The following is a 22,777-nucleotide window of genomic DNA, read 5'->3' on the forward strand; positions in this document are numbered from 1 at the left end:
GGCTGGCTAATTATGAATTTCAAAAGTAAAAATGTTTTCTGACAGGTAATTATTCCTAGATAACCATAATATCAATTTGGAAATTCATATTGAGATTTAGGTTCAAAATATCAATTTTGATAATGAATAGGTAAAAACATTAGAATTTCCGGATATTTCAGTGCAAAATGCGCCTGATTTCAATAAAACTACTCTGGTTGGAGTTTGAGCAGAAGGACCCAAACTTTTTTTTCTATCTAGTGTTATATGAGAACCTAGACTTTAATTATAGAACACAATACCTAACTAATATTTCTTTGTTTTAATAATACAGTACAAAACTTTAAAAAAGTTTAACACTGTGGTCTATGTAAAATCATTTAGTTGGTTGCTCTCTAATGACAATAAGCCAGACAAATTCCCCCTACCACATCACAGTGAGAAGTGCCACTGGTAGGTTACCTTGTTTGAGAGATATAAGGCCAATATGATTTTAAACGTGTATCACTTGACGACATTGTCGGATATGTGACACGTGTGTCCCTGACCAAGATGAGGGAGGATAATTATCATTTATCATCCTTGCAATTGTCCCTAATCATAATTTGTCCCCATCAGGCGCGCAAGGACAACTACTCTATTACATCAGATAATCGCACACAATGTTACGTGGGAAGCGGTAATGTCATGAACGATTCGGGAGAGCAAATGTTACGCAAGAGCGCCTAAACTCAATCCAACTAAAAAGAGAATAAACGATTTATAATAGATTTATTAACTAAATGGCGACATTTTAATGATTTAAGCTCTCTTTTGTGCCAGAATTATCTTTATTTATATTATGTAATTTACAAAATTCAAACAATAACAGTTCTATTATCTTTGATATTTCGAAATTGTAATTAACATTTCAAACATTTCATTCTTTTTGTTCGAGATAAAAATCACATCACACATCAGAAGATTTCTTTCTAGTCGGCACCAGGCCGTAATTGATGATTAAATGTCGTTTGTATTGCTATATACATTTTTAACTCTTGATGCAATTACATTGTTGAAAGACTTTTTCGTTTCATATTTTACATGGGAAATACATTATGTATCTTAAAATCGGTTATTTATTTGAATTATTTGAACAGGTCTAGAGATCAGATACACTGCGGATCGTAAACCAGATAAGGACAATCTAAATAGGCTATTCATAGAGATTACGAGTAATTTCGTCTGCCATTAGGTATTACACTGGCCTGTGGTTTACATGTAGTAAATACTTAAATATTAAACGTGGGAGAACTACATAATAAACAATAATGTACCAACGTAATTTACCACGGGTTTGCAGAAAACCTATCTGCTTGCAAGGACAAATATACCAGAAAATGTAACACAGCAATTGAAGGAAAAATTTATCTAGAAGGATTCGAATCGTTCTATAGAGAAAAAAAACCCTCTACAGATAAATTATGAGCGGGATTTCTGATCATATAAATGTACTTATTCTCTGGTTTTGACAATTTGACCTCTCAGATATAACGATTATATAGATATTATCCATTTCTTGTCAAACATTTCATGTGGGTGTTTTTTCCTGTCAGTGGTTATTTTTCTTCTTTTATTCTAATGTTGGTCTCTTTCCTTTGCATTGATGGTGTCGTTTTATGTGTCTGTTTGAATTTTTGTAATGTTACTTGTTATTTATACAATAGTTGCATGTCATGACAAGTTCTAGTAAACAAGTTTAATTGGTGTGAATAGTTGCATTTTGTTTTCATGAACCGACCGAAGCTCATAACATGATATTTGACTCCAGACTTGATTCAATAACTGTCAAAACTCGCGTATAATACAGTGTAGAGTATAATAAAACTCCGCTGATATTGTCTATAAATTTCTACTTTTACATCTTCAAACCTTCATTACCATTCATCATACCTGACGTTTCAATAAGGTGCGTTCTATTGCGATGTCAGGTAGTGTGGTGTCGGGTAGGTGACGAGGAGCGCTTTATTTACCTGTAACCACTATCGTTAGCGAACGTCACTCAGGGTCACATCTCTGCCGAATGGAAAGGACATGAACTTTGACACATGGCCTTTGACATGACCTTGTCTATGACCTATGACACAGACATCTGTGCCCTCCCCCCTCCCCTACTGTTTGGAATGTCAAGTAAGTTTAAAGATACCTGCGTCTCATTGCATGTATAACAAATATTACTAAAATGTACATCATACTTGTTTACTTATTCAATAGAGAATCTCATCCAAAGGGCTAGGTTATATGAAATTCATTTAACGAGTTCAATAAGTTGATATACCTTTAGGTGAGTGTCATATTGTTTTTTTTAATAAATTTTAATTTATTTAATACTACGTAGCTACGAATATACGATTCTATTTACCAAATTAATAATATTTATATTTTAATGGTGAAATCAGGTTAAGATTTGTCGTTTCCGTCTACAAGACCATTTTTTCGACGTAATATTCTGATTATGACGTAATATTTACATGTGACGTCAATAGTGTCATAATTGTGTATCATATTATAATGACATGGGCGTATTAGGTGATCGGATGGTGTAGTGGTTAAGCCACTCGCCTTTCACCTAGCCGGCCGGGGTTGATCCCCGGCACGGACGTGAAAAGGTCAGGGTGACCTGCCCGATCATGTAGGTTTTCTCCGGGCACATATCTCTCTAAGACCCCTCGCGCACTTTCATCCGGGCCATCGAAAGTATTTCTTGCAAACATAAGGATTTTCACCATTTTTCTCAAATTGTACGCTCCCAGGAACTTCCAAAATCCAGGGAAATCAGGAAAAATATGGTTGAAAAAGAACCATATGTATGAAGAAGTAAGTTTAATTAACAACGGTCGCCATATAAGTTAATTGACATGGAAAGTAAATGTTGAATATAACTAATCAAATCAAATCAAGCTTTAACTTCTATTTAATATATGGTTTGTATGATCTTCCGAAAAATAAACTCATCAAAAGTGAAACAACATGGTAGTTCAATAATGCGTTCAAAAAATGACTGCTCCTGGAATTATTTGGGTCGCGTTGTTAAGATGTCTCGACATATAACCAAATAAACCAAGTATAACTATAAGTTCCCATCACCAGGTTCTGACCGCTGGTCCTTGGTTTTCTCTGGTTTTTCACAACTACCAAACCTGGACGTCCTTAAATGACCATGGCCGTTAATAGGACGTTAAACTAGATAAAACAAATAAATGTAATTATTATGAAGAATATTGTTTCAATGACATATCACTGTATGGAATTCGCTCTGAAATCAGTTCTATGAATTTCTCATTATATTTCAAATAAATATCTAACCTAATTCATGGTTGTCTTTCCGTTATCATCTTCAGGCCAGCTAAAATCTTTGACCCTTGCCGAACTTTTTCTTTATGAAGGTCATGCACGTGTGTGATTGAATACGTATTTGTTAAGAGGAATTCTGTAACACATGACGATACATAACGTAATACATAAATCAAAGATAAAATGGCACGAGTGTACTGGTGTAACATATGACCTGTACATTGTATAGAGATTGGTGTATATTGCAAATTGCATTCCCCCATATTCGCGTGTCATCTCTTACCCCGGGGTGCCTGGTACCAGCACGCATGACGGGTCATTAGGGAGGACCGTGGGGCGGGGATTTATAAACGGGTTGCAATGGGAGGGTGACAAGTTGTATAGTCGACTGGGTGGTCCTACGATACACACTGTTGCTGTATTGTTCAAAGATACTCACTTGTGGAAAGAAATTCCGCTGATGCATGATACTTGCTCGATACTATTGGTAAAAGATGCAAGCATCAGATAACGAATATTTCCTTGAATTCATTTATATTACTGTTTGTATGTGTGGGTTTATTATTATTATTATTATTCATGTTTTTTTTTTTTTTTTTTTTTTTTTTGGGGGGGGGGGTAATTTATATTTATAATATATATATATTTTTTTAAGTTTCTTTTTCCTGCCTTTTTGCCGAGACACTGCTTCATACTGCATTTTATAAGAGAGGCACAAAAACGGTTTAAGATCTAAATTTTTCATTTAAGCATAGCATTATCTTATACATAGCAATAAAAGTACAAAAGTACTACACTGTAGTTATCTGATATGTGAATTTCGTCCAAATAAATCCATTAAACTGTAACGTGTCAGCTCACACCTGATGTAGTACGGCGTACATCTGTATGGATATGTAACAATTTATAGATAGTGTATGCGTGACTTGCTTTAACTGACACAAGCAGAATTATGCACACATTTCAAAATGTTTTAAGATAAAGTTATCGTCATCAAATTTATGTTACCGTATAATGGTTCTTTTCAGCGGAGATGTTATTTTCGTAATTTCGCGATTTATTTACATGATTATGAAAAATCTGTTTTGTGAAGCATTTTAAAGAAATAAGTACAGTATATACAGTCTAATAGAGAAATTGCGATAGTTTCAAACCGCCAAAAATATTCTCTCATTTTTTGTCCCGCGAAAATAGTATGCTTATGCGGTATCCTGGTAGCAAATTGTACCACGAGAAACGTTTATTTTTGTTGATTAAAGCGTTGAATAGAGTAAATCACACAGGAACAATACACTATGGAGTTGTACATCGGTATCAATGACTACTGATGTATACTGTAAGCCAACTTATAATATTTATATAATTCGCGGAAAAAAATTGCCGCAAAGACGTTTCAACTTCAAGAACACAGTGTGGCTTTTAAACTGTAAAACGCGAAAAAAGGTCTAAAACGCGAAATTTGATTACCACGAAAAAAAACAGTTAACAGTAGGTATTTTTCCTTAAATGAATTTAATTAATATTATTGCCTTCCGGGTGTATTTTAGAGGATACATTAAGCATTTAAACATTTTATTGCAGTATTTACTTAAATGATAATGTTACATACCTTCACAATTTTAGCGGTATACCAAGCGACAGATCAAGGTTGTGGTTGTGTGTCTAAAAAGAGGAGAATTTCATTCACCTGTCATACCCTAATAACCTTAATAAACATTTTCAATACCTTGCAAACTTGATAAATGCTGATTCAGTGAGAATGATCAATACATTTTTAATGAAACAGAACTTATCAGACCGTGACGATATATGAACAGTGACAACTCCTGCAAACCTTTTTGTAAGACACAAATTCACAAGTCACCACTCAACTTAAAAGTGTATTATGATCAGTTTAAGTTCGGGGGATAACAGTAGCGGTTTCATAGTTACATGCCTGACAAGATGTCGCGGTATTTTCTATTAGATCTTTTATGTTAAGGTTAGTGACCTCCAGCCAGGTGTTACGGTACCTACCCCCTGTTCCAGCGAAAGTGAAAACTTGTAAATGTCAGGATGACATTCATTTTACATACGACAAATACATAGTGTTAAACAAGCTGTCAACCTACCTTGTCCAAAGATTTCACACTGGCCTCTGGAAAACAGAATTAAAAGTAGGACAGACAGGTGTTCAGAAAATAGGTTATGCATTGTTAACTGTATTTCGTGACTTTTGGTTTCTTTTGCGGCAAAACGAGTTATAAAAGTTTAAAAAAAAATACGACTAATTTACCACATATTTGCATAAATACTGTCACAAAACGGTTCATATTTGCTTAAAATATGGTTTTGACGTTGTTTTTTTCTGCAATAAACAGTTTTACAATGTTATTTAATAGAAATATGCAGAGTACATAACAGACAGATAGGTGTGAAGATAAAATTGGTTATTCCTTGATTAATATTTTAGCACGTTTGGTCACTCCCTGTTAGTGACGGTTTCTTTCTATGGTTTTACCAAGTATTTGCATAACTTATTATCGAAACGTTCAAGGGATATTATCTACATTTGCTTAAAATATTGTTTTTACGTATTTTTTTGCAGTTCCACAATAAATTATTTTACAATATCATTTTATCAGAAAATATGCATAGTACTGTCGAAGTACTTTTTATTCCCCGTCAAGTTTCCTATATATGTTTATTGTATTTCTATTACGAACTTGGCTTGTAATGAAGTAATTGGGATGGTCCCTCTAGGCTTGATATAACCGTGTTTTCTAATTATCAAAAGTAAGTATGGAGTATACTCTGAGAGATAGACAAACTTCAATGTATAGTTGGCTTGAATGTGTGAACGACAGATAGTAAAAGAGAGAAAAAAATATAGTGCTGGTATTATGGTAAGGTTGAGCCTGATGATTTAATTACGATAAAATCTTTGGAATTCAAAAAACTACTAATCGAATTCTGATATGAAACTGAAAGTTTCAGCCTGAAGTACTTTATTTTTGACAGCCTAAGAAACATTAACAGTTATCGAGATCACACTAATGCAGTTTATCTAGGATCTCCATTAAACTAAATTAAGTTTACTGTTAAAATGTCTTATATCAGTAGATTTTTAAAAATCAACGATAAAGATTCTATCTGCCAGGGATTTTATAAGTATAAATTGAAATAGATAAAGGGAATTTTTAAGGTGTTTTCTATTGATAAGAAATCCATTGGACTTGAATAAAAAATCTACTTTTTAAGTCAGTCTGGTGGAAATAAGAACAATTTAAAAAGTGTTTTTATCAAATAATTGGCCTGTATAACCAAGTCATAAGTATCGTAAAAACACTATTGTGACGTCACCAGTAAAAATAACGTCTTGATCAAATCGAAACTTCGCATTATTGTTCCGTTAGACGAATACGTCAAATCTGAGCCTGATTTCGCCACTCTTATATGGAAATTTGGGTGTAAGTGTAATTTTCTTTTCAATACCTTTACTCGTTTTCATATTGTATGAATAGCACGCATTGAGGATCTTACATTCGTGTCTACGAAATGTTAAATTAATTAAACTTCATAAACAATACGATATGCCACTCCCATTAAGCCTCATGGAATACCACATTATTGAAATCGTTTAAAAAATTAATATTACATAACCACTCATATAAGAACCTCAATGTATGCTATATAAACCAGATGAAACGATTAAAGGTTTTGAAAAGAACAACGAAGAAAACATAATTTATCTGCTATGTAAGTGTTTGGAATTTATGATAATCGGGTTGTTCTTTACCAGTGATATTGACCGTAAATAGTATGTTCGTTATATTCGATAGTAAAATTCAGTAAGATAGCACTATAAAAAGTATTACATTTTTGCTGTTATAATAAGTCACGATACGATAAAAATAACATTTCATAAACACACCTACTCTTTTACGGCACTTTCAGATTAAATGCCCCTAGTCATATCAAAATAAATTCTAGCAGAGCAAATACACAAACTGGTATTTAAACACTTTTTGTTTATTACAAATGTTTTCTGATACCAGATGTCATGCGGTCACTGTGGCAGGTCACGGCAAAACATAGTTCTAATTCATTTACAGGATAGAATCTGACACCTTTAAACCAGTATCGGTGTAACAAATTTAATGAAGGTCACAAAACAGTCGTCTTAATTAAAAATGTGATATCAGCGTGAAGGTGTCAACACGAATATGTATAATATAAAATAATTCTCAACTTTCTTACCACACAATCGGGACACTGTCCCTGACACCTCGGTAACATAACATCTGGGTACGGATACGAACAACGATCCGGATAAATTGCCTTCCGTAAACGGAATAGCCAAGCCCTGAATAATCAAAATAAATATATTTGTAAACGTTCTTTATAGCATGATGTATATTATAGGGCAAGACATTGCATGCTTAGAGATTGAAAAACGCGTATATATCGTGACTAATCTAATATTTTCAAAACATTTAGCTGAGAGATGCATTTTTCTGACAATAAGTAAGCGATGTCGAAACAATAACTGTCGTGCCGTTTTTGATGAATTCCATTTGTGTGTGTAAAATGATGTGAATATCCTCAAAACGTAATGGTGTTTCCCCCATCATAAACCGCTCGGGGATATATGCAGATAGCAAAAGGCTTGCACGACCTTCGGTAAGGTTAACTGACTCTCACCTCAATAGCCCGAGGGAATCTATTATGAATCGTTGCCTACATCTTCGAGAAATTGGGGTTGAGGGATTATTGTACCGGTAGCTGGGAGTTTAATGATTAAATAAAATGACACGATACTATTTTTGTAAGTGATCACGCTTGACAAGAATAGCGACGGATTATCAGCTTGATAACGTGTTTACAAAACGTAGACTCGTTACGAAGACTTGAAAACACTTCAAAGTACTTATCTGTAAATAAAATAAGCTTTTAAAGGGTACAGCACCCATGAAGGAAGCTTACATTTTCTGCTTTACCGGATATTAAATGGTGAAACATTCAGATACCTTCATGTAGCCTAACAAAGTCTTCTATCTTGATATCAGATATATCAGAGTGTATTGTTAAAAAGGCGAGAATGACATCCCCATTTTGATTGCATCGTTACATAGCTTTTGTATACCGATTTCGGTGAATCTTTTTATCTGCCGGAGGGACATGTTTAGGGGTCAAGGTCAACTCACCGCGACACCTATTTTTAACAAAGACTAGCCAGTCCTGTAAAATACCCCCACACGTAAAGCCGTCAGCACGGGGCGGGGAAGAAAGACTGACTATATAGTGACACGATTAAAGAAACGCGGATCAATTTCACCAATGTAACGCACACAGTAACATTGTCGCTTGAGTGATTGGAGATGTAGATTTCATCACAGCTGAAATGTCCCTTGCTTCCTGTTGTCAGCGCGCGGTGTTTACAGATTCTAGTTTGTTCATGGAGAGAAGAATGTTTTGATCGTGCAAATCGGTCGTTTTCGGAGAAGTAGTTCTCTTCTTATCAGCCGGGTGGTGTATTAAATATAACGATACTCCGCTATTCTCAGCAGGATGCTAACAGATTGACACTATCGGAAAATATTTAAGTGTGAAATGTGTGTGATATTGAATTTATAACAGTGACATTTTAGTTGAAATATGTACCGTTAAATTCCTTCACTCAGTAGCAAACATACATAACCAAGAGTCACTGTTCAATTTTTGGATTGACTGAAACCCGATGACAACGGTCCCTATGTTACAGTTTGGTTGTTTCTATATAACAAGTTGACATTGGATTATTATAATGATATTACAATGGAGATCACATCAGTTTTCTTGCTGGTGTTTTTGGTAAGTAGTGTTTTCCCAAACACGTGGCTGTTGTCTAACCATATATCAGTACACTGTCAGTCGAATTCCTTCAGAAACATTGATAACTCTTCTGAACAAATACGATGAGATAATGTATGGACAGAGAGCAACAGAGTCTGCAAAGTATCGTGAACTTTTTATCGGCTAACCTAGTCAATGTAAACATAATCAAACGGACTGCATGACCTTTGATGGGTAACGATAGAACCTTATCATGACTTAATGGATAACAAATTAGCGAGACGCCATAGATATTGTATGTTTTGGTGATGCGACTGAAAGATAATCCTATGTTTAGAGTTTGCATGGCCCCTTTGTATATTATTTACTTTATAGAGAAGAAAGTCAAATATGCTCTTGAAATCTCTTCTTACACAAATGTTAAACATAGTTGTTCTAAATGTCTAAAAATAACATACATGCTATTAATCAAACTAAGTAGTGACCTATTTTAACCAGCGCATCATAAAACCACAATTGATCGACTGAATGAGTAAGTATAAATTCCACACTACAATCAATAGGAGTTTTCACACTTCAGTGACTACAAAAGCCGTTGACATTAACAAAATTGTTCAAAGATTGTACTTTTTACATTGTTATTCATTTTTTTTCATTTTTCCCTATGCAAATTTAATTACCTCTAGCTATCTCAAATCTAGTTCGCCAACTGTAGGCCTAAAACATACAGTTTCAAAGTGTACTTAGCGAAGGCTGTTGATTGTTTTAGTGAAATTCAGGGTTCCGACTATAACGTTGCTTGCCACTGACAGAGAAAAATGCTGAATAAAATATCAATATTGTGTAAGTCACTTAATATGAAAACAGAGTAAGTTACTTAAAATCAATATAGAGTAAGTTATTTAATATAAATATTGAACTAGTTACTTAATATGAATATAGAGTAAGTTACTTAATAATGAATACAGAGTAAGTTACTTAAAATCAATATAGTAGTACATAAAGTAAGTTTTAATATATGTAATTATACCAATATAGAGTAAGTTATTTAATATCAATAGAGTTAGTTATTCAAATTCAGAAAAAGAGTTAGGTGTTTGATATAAAAAATAATCTGTCAACATATATCTCAGTTTTATGCAAGTTAGTGAGAACATCAGATATTTGTTTACATCTAAAAGCATTATTTAGCATCAAATATACTAGTAACCCATTACACCTAAATTCATCGTAACTCATTCAACAAGGTCCCGTGGGATTTATAACGTGTTTATAAGCTCTATCTAAGCGTGACAACATATTAAGTAAAACTAATTTATTCGCAGCCATTCGATAACCTTATTTAATATCAATATTTGAGATAAACACACCTGGCGAAGCCCCTTTGAATATCCATTTGTGTAATACAACACTCAGCAGACCAGCACTTAATAAAGTTCGCGTAACAGTATTGGTGTATAAGGATTTGTTGTCCGAGCTCAATACCAGTATGACATCGAGGGCGTACACTGAATGAGAACGTTTCGTCTACCGTTCATCTTCAACAAATTATCACCCACGGACTCCGGGTTCACAAGAAGACATATCCGATTTTTTATTTTTTATTTTTTATTAAAACTAGATAGTATTGATACTTTTTTTTCAGAACTAAACACAGGCATGTCCAGCTGTTCATGATGGGTTTTATACACTAGTAGCTTTTTGTAGTTTTTTTTATTTTATTATTTATATTAGGGTGTTTTCAGGTACCAGAGGATGGCCAAGAGACAGAAATTTTGTCAAAGAGAAGACATTTGTACTGTTTAGATTAATTATTAACAATAATGACGTTATAACAACTATGTCCATGACTTAAGATGAAGTTAAAACAACAAATGCAAGGCTCCCCGTGTATATCTATGTTAACAGAGGAAACCCATTTTTACTGTTTTGCCGCGTGGCATAGTGTTAGATAGTCAACAGTACTACGCGGTATTTAAGACAAAGTTGTAAAACATGAGACGACCTGCGGTACGGAAAGTAACATCTTAATTTATCTGTTTAAAATTGCTCGTAAAGTGATATGTGTAATATTAACGGTGAAATGATAGCATTTGGCAGTTTTACGGTTAGAAGTTTAATATCGAAATCCGTTTCGAAAACGAAGTGGGCCTTTAACTAGGTTATCTTGACTGTTTTGGCCTATATACATATATCACCTCCTATACTTCATTAAAGGGCACCTTTTGATATTAGTATTAGTCATTTGAATATTGATACGAGTATGTTTCCATTCTGTAGCGTCAAATGGCATTTTCATCAAACAAATCATTTCGTTATACACATTGTATCATAGTGCTATCTGACTGAAGCGTACCCCAACCAGGCCTTATTATACTGACAACGAACAAACTACGTTATTATGTTGTCGTACCAAGTGATTCACTGTTACAAAGAGTATCAACATATACATACTGCAGTCTCCCAAAAAACGCACACAAACACAACACACCACATACACGGCAATACGTCGCACACACAACACACCACATACACGGCAAAACTTACGCACACACACACACACCACATGCACGGCAAATTACGCACACACAACAGCACCACATACACGGCACACCACAACACCACACACACACAACACACCACATTCACGGCAGTACCCAACACACACAACACACACACCACATACACGGCAACACGCACGCACACACAACACACACCACATACACGGCAGTACGCACACACACACACACACACCACATACACGGCACACGCACACACACACAGCACACCACATACACGGCAGCACACACACAACACACCACATACACGGCAGCACGCACGTACACACAACACACCACATACACGGCAACACACACGCACACACAACACACCACATACACGGCAGCACGCACACACACACACACACACATACACGAAACACGCACGCACACACAACACACCACATACACGGCAAAACTACGCACACACACACACCACATACACGGCAACACGCACGACACACACACACACACCACATACACGGCAACACGCACGCACACACACAACACAACACATACACGCAGCACGCACACACACACACAACACCACATACACGGCAAAACACAGCACACACACACATCACACCACATACACGGCAACACGCACGCACACACAACACACCACATACACGGCACAGCACCACACACACACATACACACCACATACACGGCACACACCCACACCAGCAACACACACACACACACCACATACACAGCAACACGCACACACACACACACCACATACACAGCAACACGCACGCACACACACAACACACCACATACACGGCAACACGCACGCACACACAACACACCACATACACGGCAACCAAGCAGCCAACCAATATTGTAACATAATCTGCCTAATAACAAGTAGTTTTATTTTCAGCTTACTTTTATATTTTATCTTTAAATTGCCAATTGTAACACCCTAGTACCAGTTCTCTAGAATAAAAAGAAAGCCTATTTTCATATTCATTTCCTGAATAATTCTTGATAGTTCAACCTTAGTCCTAGTTAGTTCAAGCACAAGGGAAATCTTCGTACCCAAATAGTTTCACTAAACATTGTGTTATAGGTTTCAGCACAATTTTTGAAAATAACAACGTATTAAATTTTGCAAACAACCTGCTTCACCAGTTCTGTAGTATCAATGTAACTTTGTCCCGTTTTTGAGGCTGGATATTTTAATTTCACGATATTTTATTCTAAATTTAAGCAAACAAATCATAATCATCATTCTGTAACGTCATCTTTTTGTAACTGTATGGGAAGTGGGCTTTCATGAGCTATACATGTTTGATTTCCAACGGCACAATAAAAATGACATTATGGATTCCTTGTGAAGTCATCTTTCTACCAGACAAGTAATAAGGCAAAAGGGAAAATGTTGGAATGTCGAATGAAACATCAATATTGATAGTAATTACCCGGTTTTTTTCAAAATGTAAATTATACAATGTATCAAGAATGTTTCACTGAATTATCATGAGCAAAATTTCATCTTAATAGTATGAGTATCATGTAATGCAGCGATTTCTGTCTGTAACTATAATGGGATTTATTCCAGGTCATCAGGAATGCGATAAGACTGTAGATTGTAGAGAGTGACATTATAACATATATATGCTATCTTTATATACTTATAAACGGTCATTCACCTATTCATTCTGTTTCACATAGTCGCTAGAGCTAGATCGTCTGTGATATATACGCGGTATGTTGTTCTTAACATAACATCTTCTATTGGCAAATTCGTAACCCAACCCCACTCTCTCTTCATTCATTTCCCTTCCCTTCTCTTCCCTTCCCTCCTCATTACGTCTGATATGGTGATATGGTTCTACAAATCCAGCTTTGGCCCTACTTGCCCTTCTCGTACTCTGGATGCTCGCAGAGTCATGCCAAATGACCCATCACGTAGACTTCCGTCTTTTTGCCTTGACCGTACTAAACATGATTGTCTTTTGATTAACACTGATAGAGTTACTGGCCCGACTCAAGGGCTCGGCGCGTGCTGTGTTACCCTTATATGCCGTTTATGGCGATGCGGGTAATTCAATCATTTTGTTGTCAAATTGCCGTGAAATGATCATGTTTAGAAGTACGTAAACCACAAAATCAACAATTAAGCTCTTTAAAAGGGAAAGTCGACATGTGGAATTCCGTAATTCGCTTATGTACATGCCTAAAAGTTCATTTATATAAAATTAGAATGACACGTTACTGTTCAACGTTATACAATTCTGTTGCTCAACGCTACAGATCAATGCACTAAAATAGTTAAATATATATTAGAAGATTTTCACCGTTTTTCCTTTTCACTAGTTTTTTTTATACAATTTTATTTGCCTTTTTCGTATATATAAAACAGTACAGAGACAGATTACAAAAGACATCACTTTCTGACTCACTTTCTAACTTGGAAGAGGTATTTGTGCCTACCGGTCAAAAATAGTTCCTTTTGACTATATATTTACATGGAATACCTTGCCACAAACAAAACATATTTTAATTTCTGTTTTAGCTAATTGGCTGGTATTTTTTTAGTATTTTTTTTTTATTAGATTAATTATTTTACTGTATGTATGTGATGTTATCAATTGATCAGAAATTTTACAATTCCTGAAAATTTCAATCAGTCTTACTGTAACATTGATAGTAAATGGTTCACATAACAGTCATGCATTCACCATTTCTCGATAGTAACCTCCCCACCTCCCAACATTCGTCAAAAGGGACATTTTTCCTTGATTTTGTGTCGTGCGACAATTAAGTTTAACGTTGTTGCTTTTTTCAGATTGCTCAAGAAATCAACGCCATTGATGGAAGCTGGTCAGCATGGAGCCAATGGAGCCATTGCTCACGATCATGTGACGGAGGATTAGCCAATCAGATACGGCGTTGCTTGGGTGATAGGTTTCGATGCAGGGGGCCTGATGTGAAATACAAATTATGTAACACACAAGTAGGTCTTATGATTTTGTATTTTTCAGATCAAACAGAACTTCTCGAATTCAAAACATAACCTCAGATGTGATAGATGTAAGAATATGAAAGGAAAAAAAAACATTTTCTTCGCCGGAAAACCTAATTATGCCCTAACTGCGGATAAGACAGTTAAAAGTTATTGTAATGTTGAACATCTACAGTTGTATTTTAAGAAATTACAGTATTTCCTTTCGAGACGAACAACATACTGCATCGATGAACAGACACTTTTCAATGGATTTGTGTCCTCAGTGGCAACCGGTTGTTATGAAAACAGTCAATTTTCTCAGTTTCAAAATGGATGCTCTTGTGTCACATCCGAGGTCGATGTACGATAGTCACATCCGAGGAGTTCCTAGTGTTTGTCTAATATAATCAAAGTACTCTATTGCCCGCAGTAATATTATGGTCCACCACGGAAAATGCATCATTTTTAAATGCTAACGGCTTGCAATGAAATAATCTGAGGCAAATGGTGATAGGGACCCATGATTTAAAATGCAAACCATAACTTGTAATAATATGGTTGTACACGGTAGATACATCATTTTGAAAAAAAAACTAATGGCTTTTAATGAAATGTTCTATTAAGGCGGATGGTAATAGGGGAACCATTATTTAAATTACAAACTTCTGGACCTAGTATTACTATAACTTTAAGAAATTCTTTAACTTCGTTATCCCATATGGAATCATTGCATTGTTGTTGAAATAATCTGAAGTTAATTAACCTTCCTTAAAATCTGTCATGCTTTTCAAAGTTAAGGAATTCCTAAAAATTAATCAAGTAATGTTTAAGAAACTAAACCATGTTCCGTATCATTAGACATTAACAGTTGGAACCTGAGTACAGATTCTCAGTCAATCATTAGAGGTATTTTACTGAATTTACACTTCACAGTATCCTAATGCATCAAACGGAATGAGTTTTATTCGATTCTGTTTAATATGCGTTATCACACTCAAGTAGTTATTCTCTGAACGAAAAAACAATCAATGGAGACGTGAAATCGGACCTCTTTTTGAGGGATCCATTTCCATGCAGACAAGGTTCAGAATAAAAGAGCGTGCTCGGAATACAAAAGAAGTGAAGTTAGTTTGAATCAAATAGACAACGACAGAAAATCATTTTCAATTAAATTAATTAAAGGAGATTTTTAAAGGAGTTACTGTGGAGTCAGCAATATTTCCGGGGGTTTAATTTCGCAGATTTTTGCGAATTTCAATACCCCGCGAATGTATCACAATTACAAATTAAGCTCTCAGGTAAATGATGCTTTCAAAAAGCTACAAAAAGATTCGCGAAAAATGTATCCGCTAAATAAGTTCCAAATAGAAAGTCGCGAAATCTTATACCCGCCAAATTTAACAACTATGTATACAGATTTACTAACAATATGTCACAGACCTCTTCTGTAAAAAATCTTGTACACATAATTCAGTTGCGGCTACCAAGGTATAGACTCGATTATTATGGGAATATTTCAGTGAATGTCGCAAGCAACTTTTCCTTGGTCTTAATGAACAATGATATATCCTTGTGTCACATTTAATATGTTTAATACGATGTTATGTTTACTTTTACACTTTCATAGTGAGACGAAAAAAATATTTGAGCATAAAAATGTCTATTTTGTTGTTTATTTTGATTATATTTTAGCACAAAGATGAATTCTTAAAAATTTACAAAAAAACTGTTTTCAAAACTATGTTTTAAAGTTTTCAATTAGCTAGCTAAGGTTTAAACATGGTAACCACAAAAACATAATTCACCATGAAATGAGCATTTTTTCTTATTTTTTTTTTTTTTTTGCAGACCTGCCCCTTTACGTTTCAATCGGTTGAAGACCAGGTATGTGAGACGAGAAACACTGTCCCCATCAACGGTCGATATTACCGTTGGGTACCCCTGTCGCGACAGCAGTACCACTGCTTCGTAATGTGTGAGGATGAGAACAGAAACATTCCGAATGTAGAGGAAGTACATATCCCTGACGGAACACGTTGTGGACGGAGCAACAACTACTACTGTATAGAAGGGAAGTGTGAGGTAGGGATCTTGTGTGTCTTCTGTACATTCGTTTGAGATAACATGTGGTTGAAACTATAACTTTATTGTCCAATTGCTGTAATTAAATATCAACTGTTTGATACGCCCTTTATTTCTTGAAATTGTGACACAGTTTTTAATATCATGCATATAAACAAATTACTATTAAAACTCAGATTTTTTTTCAACTTATCTGAAACCTTTAATCATCGGGTTTATGAATTTTGTTATAACTGAATTGTTTGTATTAGATTTACTTTTGTACATTGTTATTTTATAAGACTTTTGGTCTTTATTATTGCCGAAAAATTAAAGTACAGCACCTCTTGTACATTTGGTCATATTTGCGGGAGCCTAATTTCGCTGATTTCTCAAAAATTAACACTGAACATTTTTTTTTTTTTTTTTTTGTTTAATATACATGTACCATGCATATCATGTCAAAAATTTTACGCTAATACAGGCTACAAAATGATTTGCGAAAATAAAACCGGGATAAACAGTAAATAATGAAATTCTGAACCCACAGAAATGTAACATTGAAAGTTTTATTATTGAACTCAATAGCTTATTTTGTATTTAAGTGTATTTTTTAAACAAAAAACCTCACCTGTTGCCATAATGGGTTGTGAAAACGTCAATACTGTTTCAGGAATAGGCTACTATCAAAAAATAGAATTTTTTTTTCTGGAGTTTTGAATCACGCAATTGCGATTGCTAATTTAAGAGTTCTGGTTTCCTTTATTCCAATTACCTGGTATTTTGTGGTAACTATTTTTGAATCTCGATGTCTGTTTCAGAATATAGGTTGTGACGGCTACATCGGGTCTGGAGCGGAAGTTGACGACTGTGGTGTTTGTAAAGGAGATGGTTCATCGTGCCATCCACAGCAAAGGAACAGATTGACAGGAAAGGGGCCAGATTCCCAATATCAGTGGAATGTGAGGTGGGGTCCGTGTTCAGCTACCTGTGGCGTAAGTTGTTTTATCACATTTTATTTTCATATACTTATATTCCGTATAACCGGGTTATTGCCTTGTGGGTAGGTATTGATTGTAACGTTATGTGTTTAAGAGGGTAACGTAATCCATGTAAGAAAACACGATGTGCATAATTGCGCTCACAAAATAAAGACGTCACAATACCAGAGCGAGAGGTAGCTCTTTAATATGCAAAAACGAAATAGGTCTGTTGAAGGATAAAACATGTGTTTGTGGATAAGAAAGCTTATTGTGACGTTACGATGGTTATATGACGTTAAAAGCATTGTGACGTCATTAAAAATGGTGCATTCGAGTAAGGCCGAACTCGGAGGAGAAAACGTATTATAACTATTGTATTAGGGAATAAAACGTATTAAACAATGTTACATTGGAAAGAAAATACTCTTTCATATACTGGGTATAAAGATTAAATAAATGTAGAAATATTCCACCGTTGGAGACACTGACTTAGCAGCAGACCTCGTCTGGATCTCGAATTGTACCAAGTACGATAAAATCCCATGATAAACAGGGTAGTTTTTGTTTAAAGGGTAAACTTGAATTCTATGGTACATGTACATGTATTTATGGGTTTATTTAAGTACAAATGTATTTGCACAATCATACACATTCAATCTTTTACCTACTTTTACATTAGATTTTTATTTTAAAATCATTTTACATTATTATTGATTTTATAAATATCAAATATGATAACTTGAGTAAAAAAATGAGATTGGGAAAACACTTAATATCGAACGAAAAAAGAAAAGTAAAAAAGGAGGAAAAAAAATGTTAAAAGAAATGGTTATTTGTTGGCAAGTTGGGTGTGCGTTTTATAAAATATATTACATATATAATGACACAGTTGTTCTTCAATTTTTAGAATTGCGATAAAAAATGAACAGCTAGAAAAACAAATCTGAATAAAATGGTGCATTTGCACTTTTGTGTGTTAAGGATTTTTGTGTTAAGTTAATTTACCGTAAATTCTGAAGGTATCATGATTTTTTAAATTTGTATGCATCTGTATTGGGATAAATAAATGTATCGTGCACTTACAAAATTAAAGCTAAAATGTGATCACTAAGCACGTATCAGAGATTGTAAACTAAAATCGTTTCTTTGTCATGGTTTCTAGACGTTGAATGAAACTAAGGGTTGGTTTGCATCTCGAAAGTTTAGATTTCATGAAAATGACATTACGTAAGCAGGGTTTTTTAGCGTTGATTGTTATATTGCACCTGTGGTAAACAGATAATCAGTCTTTATTATCTCCTCTAACATGTTACAATTGCATTTCTTTCTAGTGTAAATGTCACATGTCAAAATGTAATTTGGTGATCCACTGCTGATGTTGTCAACTACATGATTTGATTTCATTTCATTTCGGCGTATTTCGTTTTCCTCGAGATGGTATCAATAAGTAATTGATATCTCACGATGAAATATATCCTGCTAGATTTTAACACTTATGTGAAATTAAATAACTCAGGTCGATAGCTGTATGTTTCGCCATTACCAATGGTCCCCTTATCGATATCATCGTGCTCTGGTGAAATATAACTTTAGGTTAGGCATAATTATGTGAACAAGTTCTATTACTACAGTGTAATTTTAACTCTTTATGCAATTTGAAGATAACAATGTTTAGATAATCAAATGTATGTATGTATGAACTTAGTCATTCCAGTTATGTAAATGCACTAGACATTTTATGATTCTTTAATGAAATATATCTAAATGCATGTAGGAATTTAACGACAGTGTTTCTATCGAAAGATTTACACCATTTGTTATTTTATTTTATTCTGTTATTTTTTCATTTCAAATCATACCTGGTTAAACTAGTAAAAATAAGGTATTTAGTTATTTTAGCTTTTTAGCTTGAAACTGCCAAACTCGAATTAAAGAGGGGAAAATCGGCTAATTTCACGGATGATGCCACAAAATACTTTAATAATACAATAAAACGATTTTTCGATCCCCGGCATGGACGTGAAAAGGTCAGGGGTCACCTGCCCGATCACGTGTGTTTTCTGCGGGCACTCCGGTTTCCTCCCACACTAAGACCCTTCGCGCGCTTACATCCGGGCCATCGAGAGAGATGTATATAAGTTGTGTAACTTGTTTCTCAATTTATGTGAAATAAATGAAGTTTATATTTCTATTAAAACGATTTTAAATTTAAGCTGACATGAAAACATTAGGGAATTAGGTCGCGAAAATAAGTTTCTCTGTATTTTATCATAAAATTTCAAAGAGTATCATAGAGGAAACAACTCATGTCATATCTGTATGTCGTTTTTCAGACGGGGTACCAGACAGCAATGTTCCATTGCATGGACACTCGATATGACGTCATAACATTTGAGTCCTCGTGTAGTACGTCACGGCCTAGCGACATCACGAGAGAATGTAGGTCAAGGCCGTGTGATCCAGGGTACGTATTTTATTGTTAACATTTCTCCTAGACGGTACCATTTTAGATGTTGTTCTTGATGTTGTTGTTTTTTTTAAATATACTTTTTCTAATATTTCGCTTGATAAACAATTTCAAATGATAATAACTAGAAAATAATACTCTCTGATTCATAGAAAAGAAATATTCGTTTGTTGTTTGTTGTTTGTTTTTTCTGAAAGGCATAATTGAATCACGGAAAATCCTCATTTTTAATTGCTGATTTAATTATTTCTCACAAGGTGGCGCGTGAACTCTTGGTCTGCCTGCTCCGTGCCATGTGGAGGAGGAAAAAAGAGCCGAGAGGTGAAATGCATGTTGGGTACCGGAAGGGGACGGACGACAGATGCGCCGTCATATCGATGTCCAGATCCAATGCCAATTTCAGAAACTCAGTGTAATATGCAGTTTTGTCCGGCATATTGGCAAACGGGAAAATGGTCGACAGTAAGTAACATATTAAAAAAGCAAAATGTGTGTTCGAACGGAGAAAAAATACTGCCAAAATATACTATTCAACTTATTAATGTTGTAAAAAAACATTTTTGCTACCAATATTAATCTTACAAATTTATGTACTAGATTATATAACACAATTGACATCTCCTTTTCAAAAACAATTATTTCAAGTTGGTTGTTATTCTGAAATTAAGCTTACCATACCCCACAATGATTATCGCATGCCTAAATTGATACTTTTCAAACCATCTTAATGCCAGCTTAGGTACTGTAACACTTTCACATGGCCATAACTCAGTTTCACGTTTCAAAAGTCAACCGCTATTTTGTAACATCATCTGTGAAATGACTAGAACGTTTATCTCTGTTTAAGTCGACAGTGCCAGCAAACTACATAACCATGTATTTCATATCGGATTTCAGAATGTTATTTTTTGAGACAAATGTCTAAAACTTGTCTTGGTTTAAGAGTTAAAGTGACTAAATTGTACGTTTTGAATATCAAAGGTCTGTCATAAACGCGCCTGACACTGACAAAGGATTTGTGTGTGCGTCTGTTTCATTGGCGCCAAATAGCTTTGATACATTTAATATGACGGTTTTAGATAGACATGTATCTTATCCGTAACTGGTCACTAACGTTCATAGCTTATTTTATATCATGGTTATTTTTTCCGAATGGTAGAGAAGATACCTGGGGTTTAATTTTCACCATTCAAAGTGAGAGTTGAACAGGTAAAATATACTCAGGTCAATCTGACCAGAAAAGAGCCTGACATGAAATTGACCTGAAAATGAAATGAACATGAGTTCAGATGTCAATATCACAGGAAAAACATGTGCAGCTGTTCTAAGGGAATCCAGGTCGATTTCAGTTTTCAGTTTTCGGTTTAATTTTAACGATTCAGAGTGACATTTGCACAGGTAAAATATATCAAGGTCAATCCGACCGAGAAAGAGTTTGACATGAAATTGACCTGGAAATGACATGAACGTGAGGTCAATATCACATGGCAACATATATACAACTGTCCTTGTGAATTTCAGGACGATTTCAGTCCTCATTCATGTCGAAATATTGACCATAAATTGACGTTGTGCTCTTTCGGTTAAATTTAACCTTCAAATTTTCAACCGAAATTTTATTGTAGGAAATTTGCTTGTGTAAGAGAACAAAGTCATACAAAATTGTTTGTAATTATCAATAACATGCTACAGAAATTTAAAAAAAAAACTTAAAATTAGTTTTATAAGCTTTAAAGATGCTCCACCGCCGACAGAGCATAAATGATATTCATCATTTGAACAATAGTTGGTGTTTGATTGTGTAGAAAAATGTCTAATTAACACAAAAAAATAAGATAATTTTATCTTGCCTTTGGTGCATGAACAATCAGGATTTCATTCCATATAGGATATAGTGCCACGGATTTTTTTCGGGATGCAATTACATTGTACTTATTTTTCATATTTTTAACTTGAAGTAAAATCAGAAGCTCAAAATTTTTAATGATGGTAATGGTGTAAAGTAAGTAATTTTTGTAACTGAAGAAAAATACTAAATCGTCTTCTCCTGTTTTTTATAGTGAAAAAGTACCATTTGTCAGCGGTGGAGCATCTTTAAATCAAATCAAAATTTTGACCATTTTTTCTTATACTGCATTCGACATGTATACCAAATATGCACAAAGCAACAGCAATATGACCTAGCATTTTTTGTAGGCAATAAACGAAGGCTACTTTTGTACAGACCAACAGAATTTCCCTTACACTTTACCCTGTCTTGTTTCATATATATATAATACCGGTATGTCTGCAATGACACAATAGTAATGTGATATACCTGTATTTATAAAGAATACTGCACCGAAAACACTGAGACGAAAAGACGACCTATTTTTGTTTAATGTTCTAAATTGGCGACATACAACATCTTTGAAATTCTGGAACAAAATAAACAAAACTGAAATGCAATTAAATGAATATCTGATACATTTTTGTCGTGAATGATAAGATATTTTGTTTCCAGCAGATTTGGGAAAACGCAGCTTGTAGATGATACAGAGCTGATAAACATCCTTGTGTGTGCACTGTAGGAAAAAAGATAAACAGTATAATATATATTTGTATATATAAAACATCCATTTTGTGA

General features: G+C 34.5%; 1 protein-coding gene across 2 annotated transcripts in view; it reads left to right on the plus strand.

Moving 5' to 3' along the window:
* Positions 1 to 22,777, plus strand: part of LOC138333710 (protein madd-4-like) — a 78,938-nt gene that overhangs the window by 46,621 nt on the left and 9,540 nt on the right. Inside the window, exons 1-6 of one of the 2 annotated variants that reach the window (XM_069282261.1) lie at positions 8,578 to 9,144; positions 14,482 to 14,649; positions 16,489 to 16,722; positions 17,523 to 17,696; positions 20,018 to 20,148; positions 20,409 to 20,613. In XM_069282261.1, coding sequence (XP_069138362.1) covers positions 9,109 to 9,144; positions 14,482 to 14,649; positions 16,489 to 16,722; positions 17,523 to 17,696; positions 20,018 to 20,148; positions 20,409 to 20,613 — 948 coding nt within the window. In that variant the 5' untranslated portion in view covers positions 8,578 to 9,108. Of the gene's footprint in view, positions 1 to 8,577; positions 9,145 to 14,481; positions 14,650 to 16,488; positions 16,723 to 17,522; positions 17,697 to 20,017; positions 20,149 to 20,408; positions 20,614 to 22,777 lie in introns of those variants that run through there. The other variant, XM_069282260.1, reaches the window with a different exon arrangement.

This window comes from Argopecten irradians, chromosome 10 (genome assembly GCF_041381155.1).
Source record: "Argopecten irradians isolate NY chromosome 10, Ai_NY, whole genome shotgun sequence".
Lineage (NCBI taxonomy): Eukaryota > Metazoa > Mollusca > Bivalvia > Pectinida > Pectinidae > Argopecten > Argopecten irradians.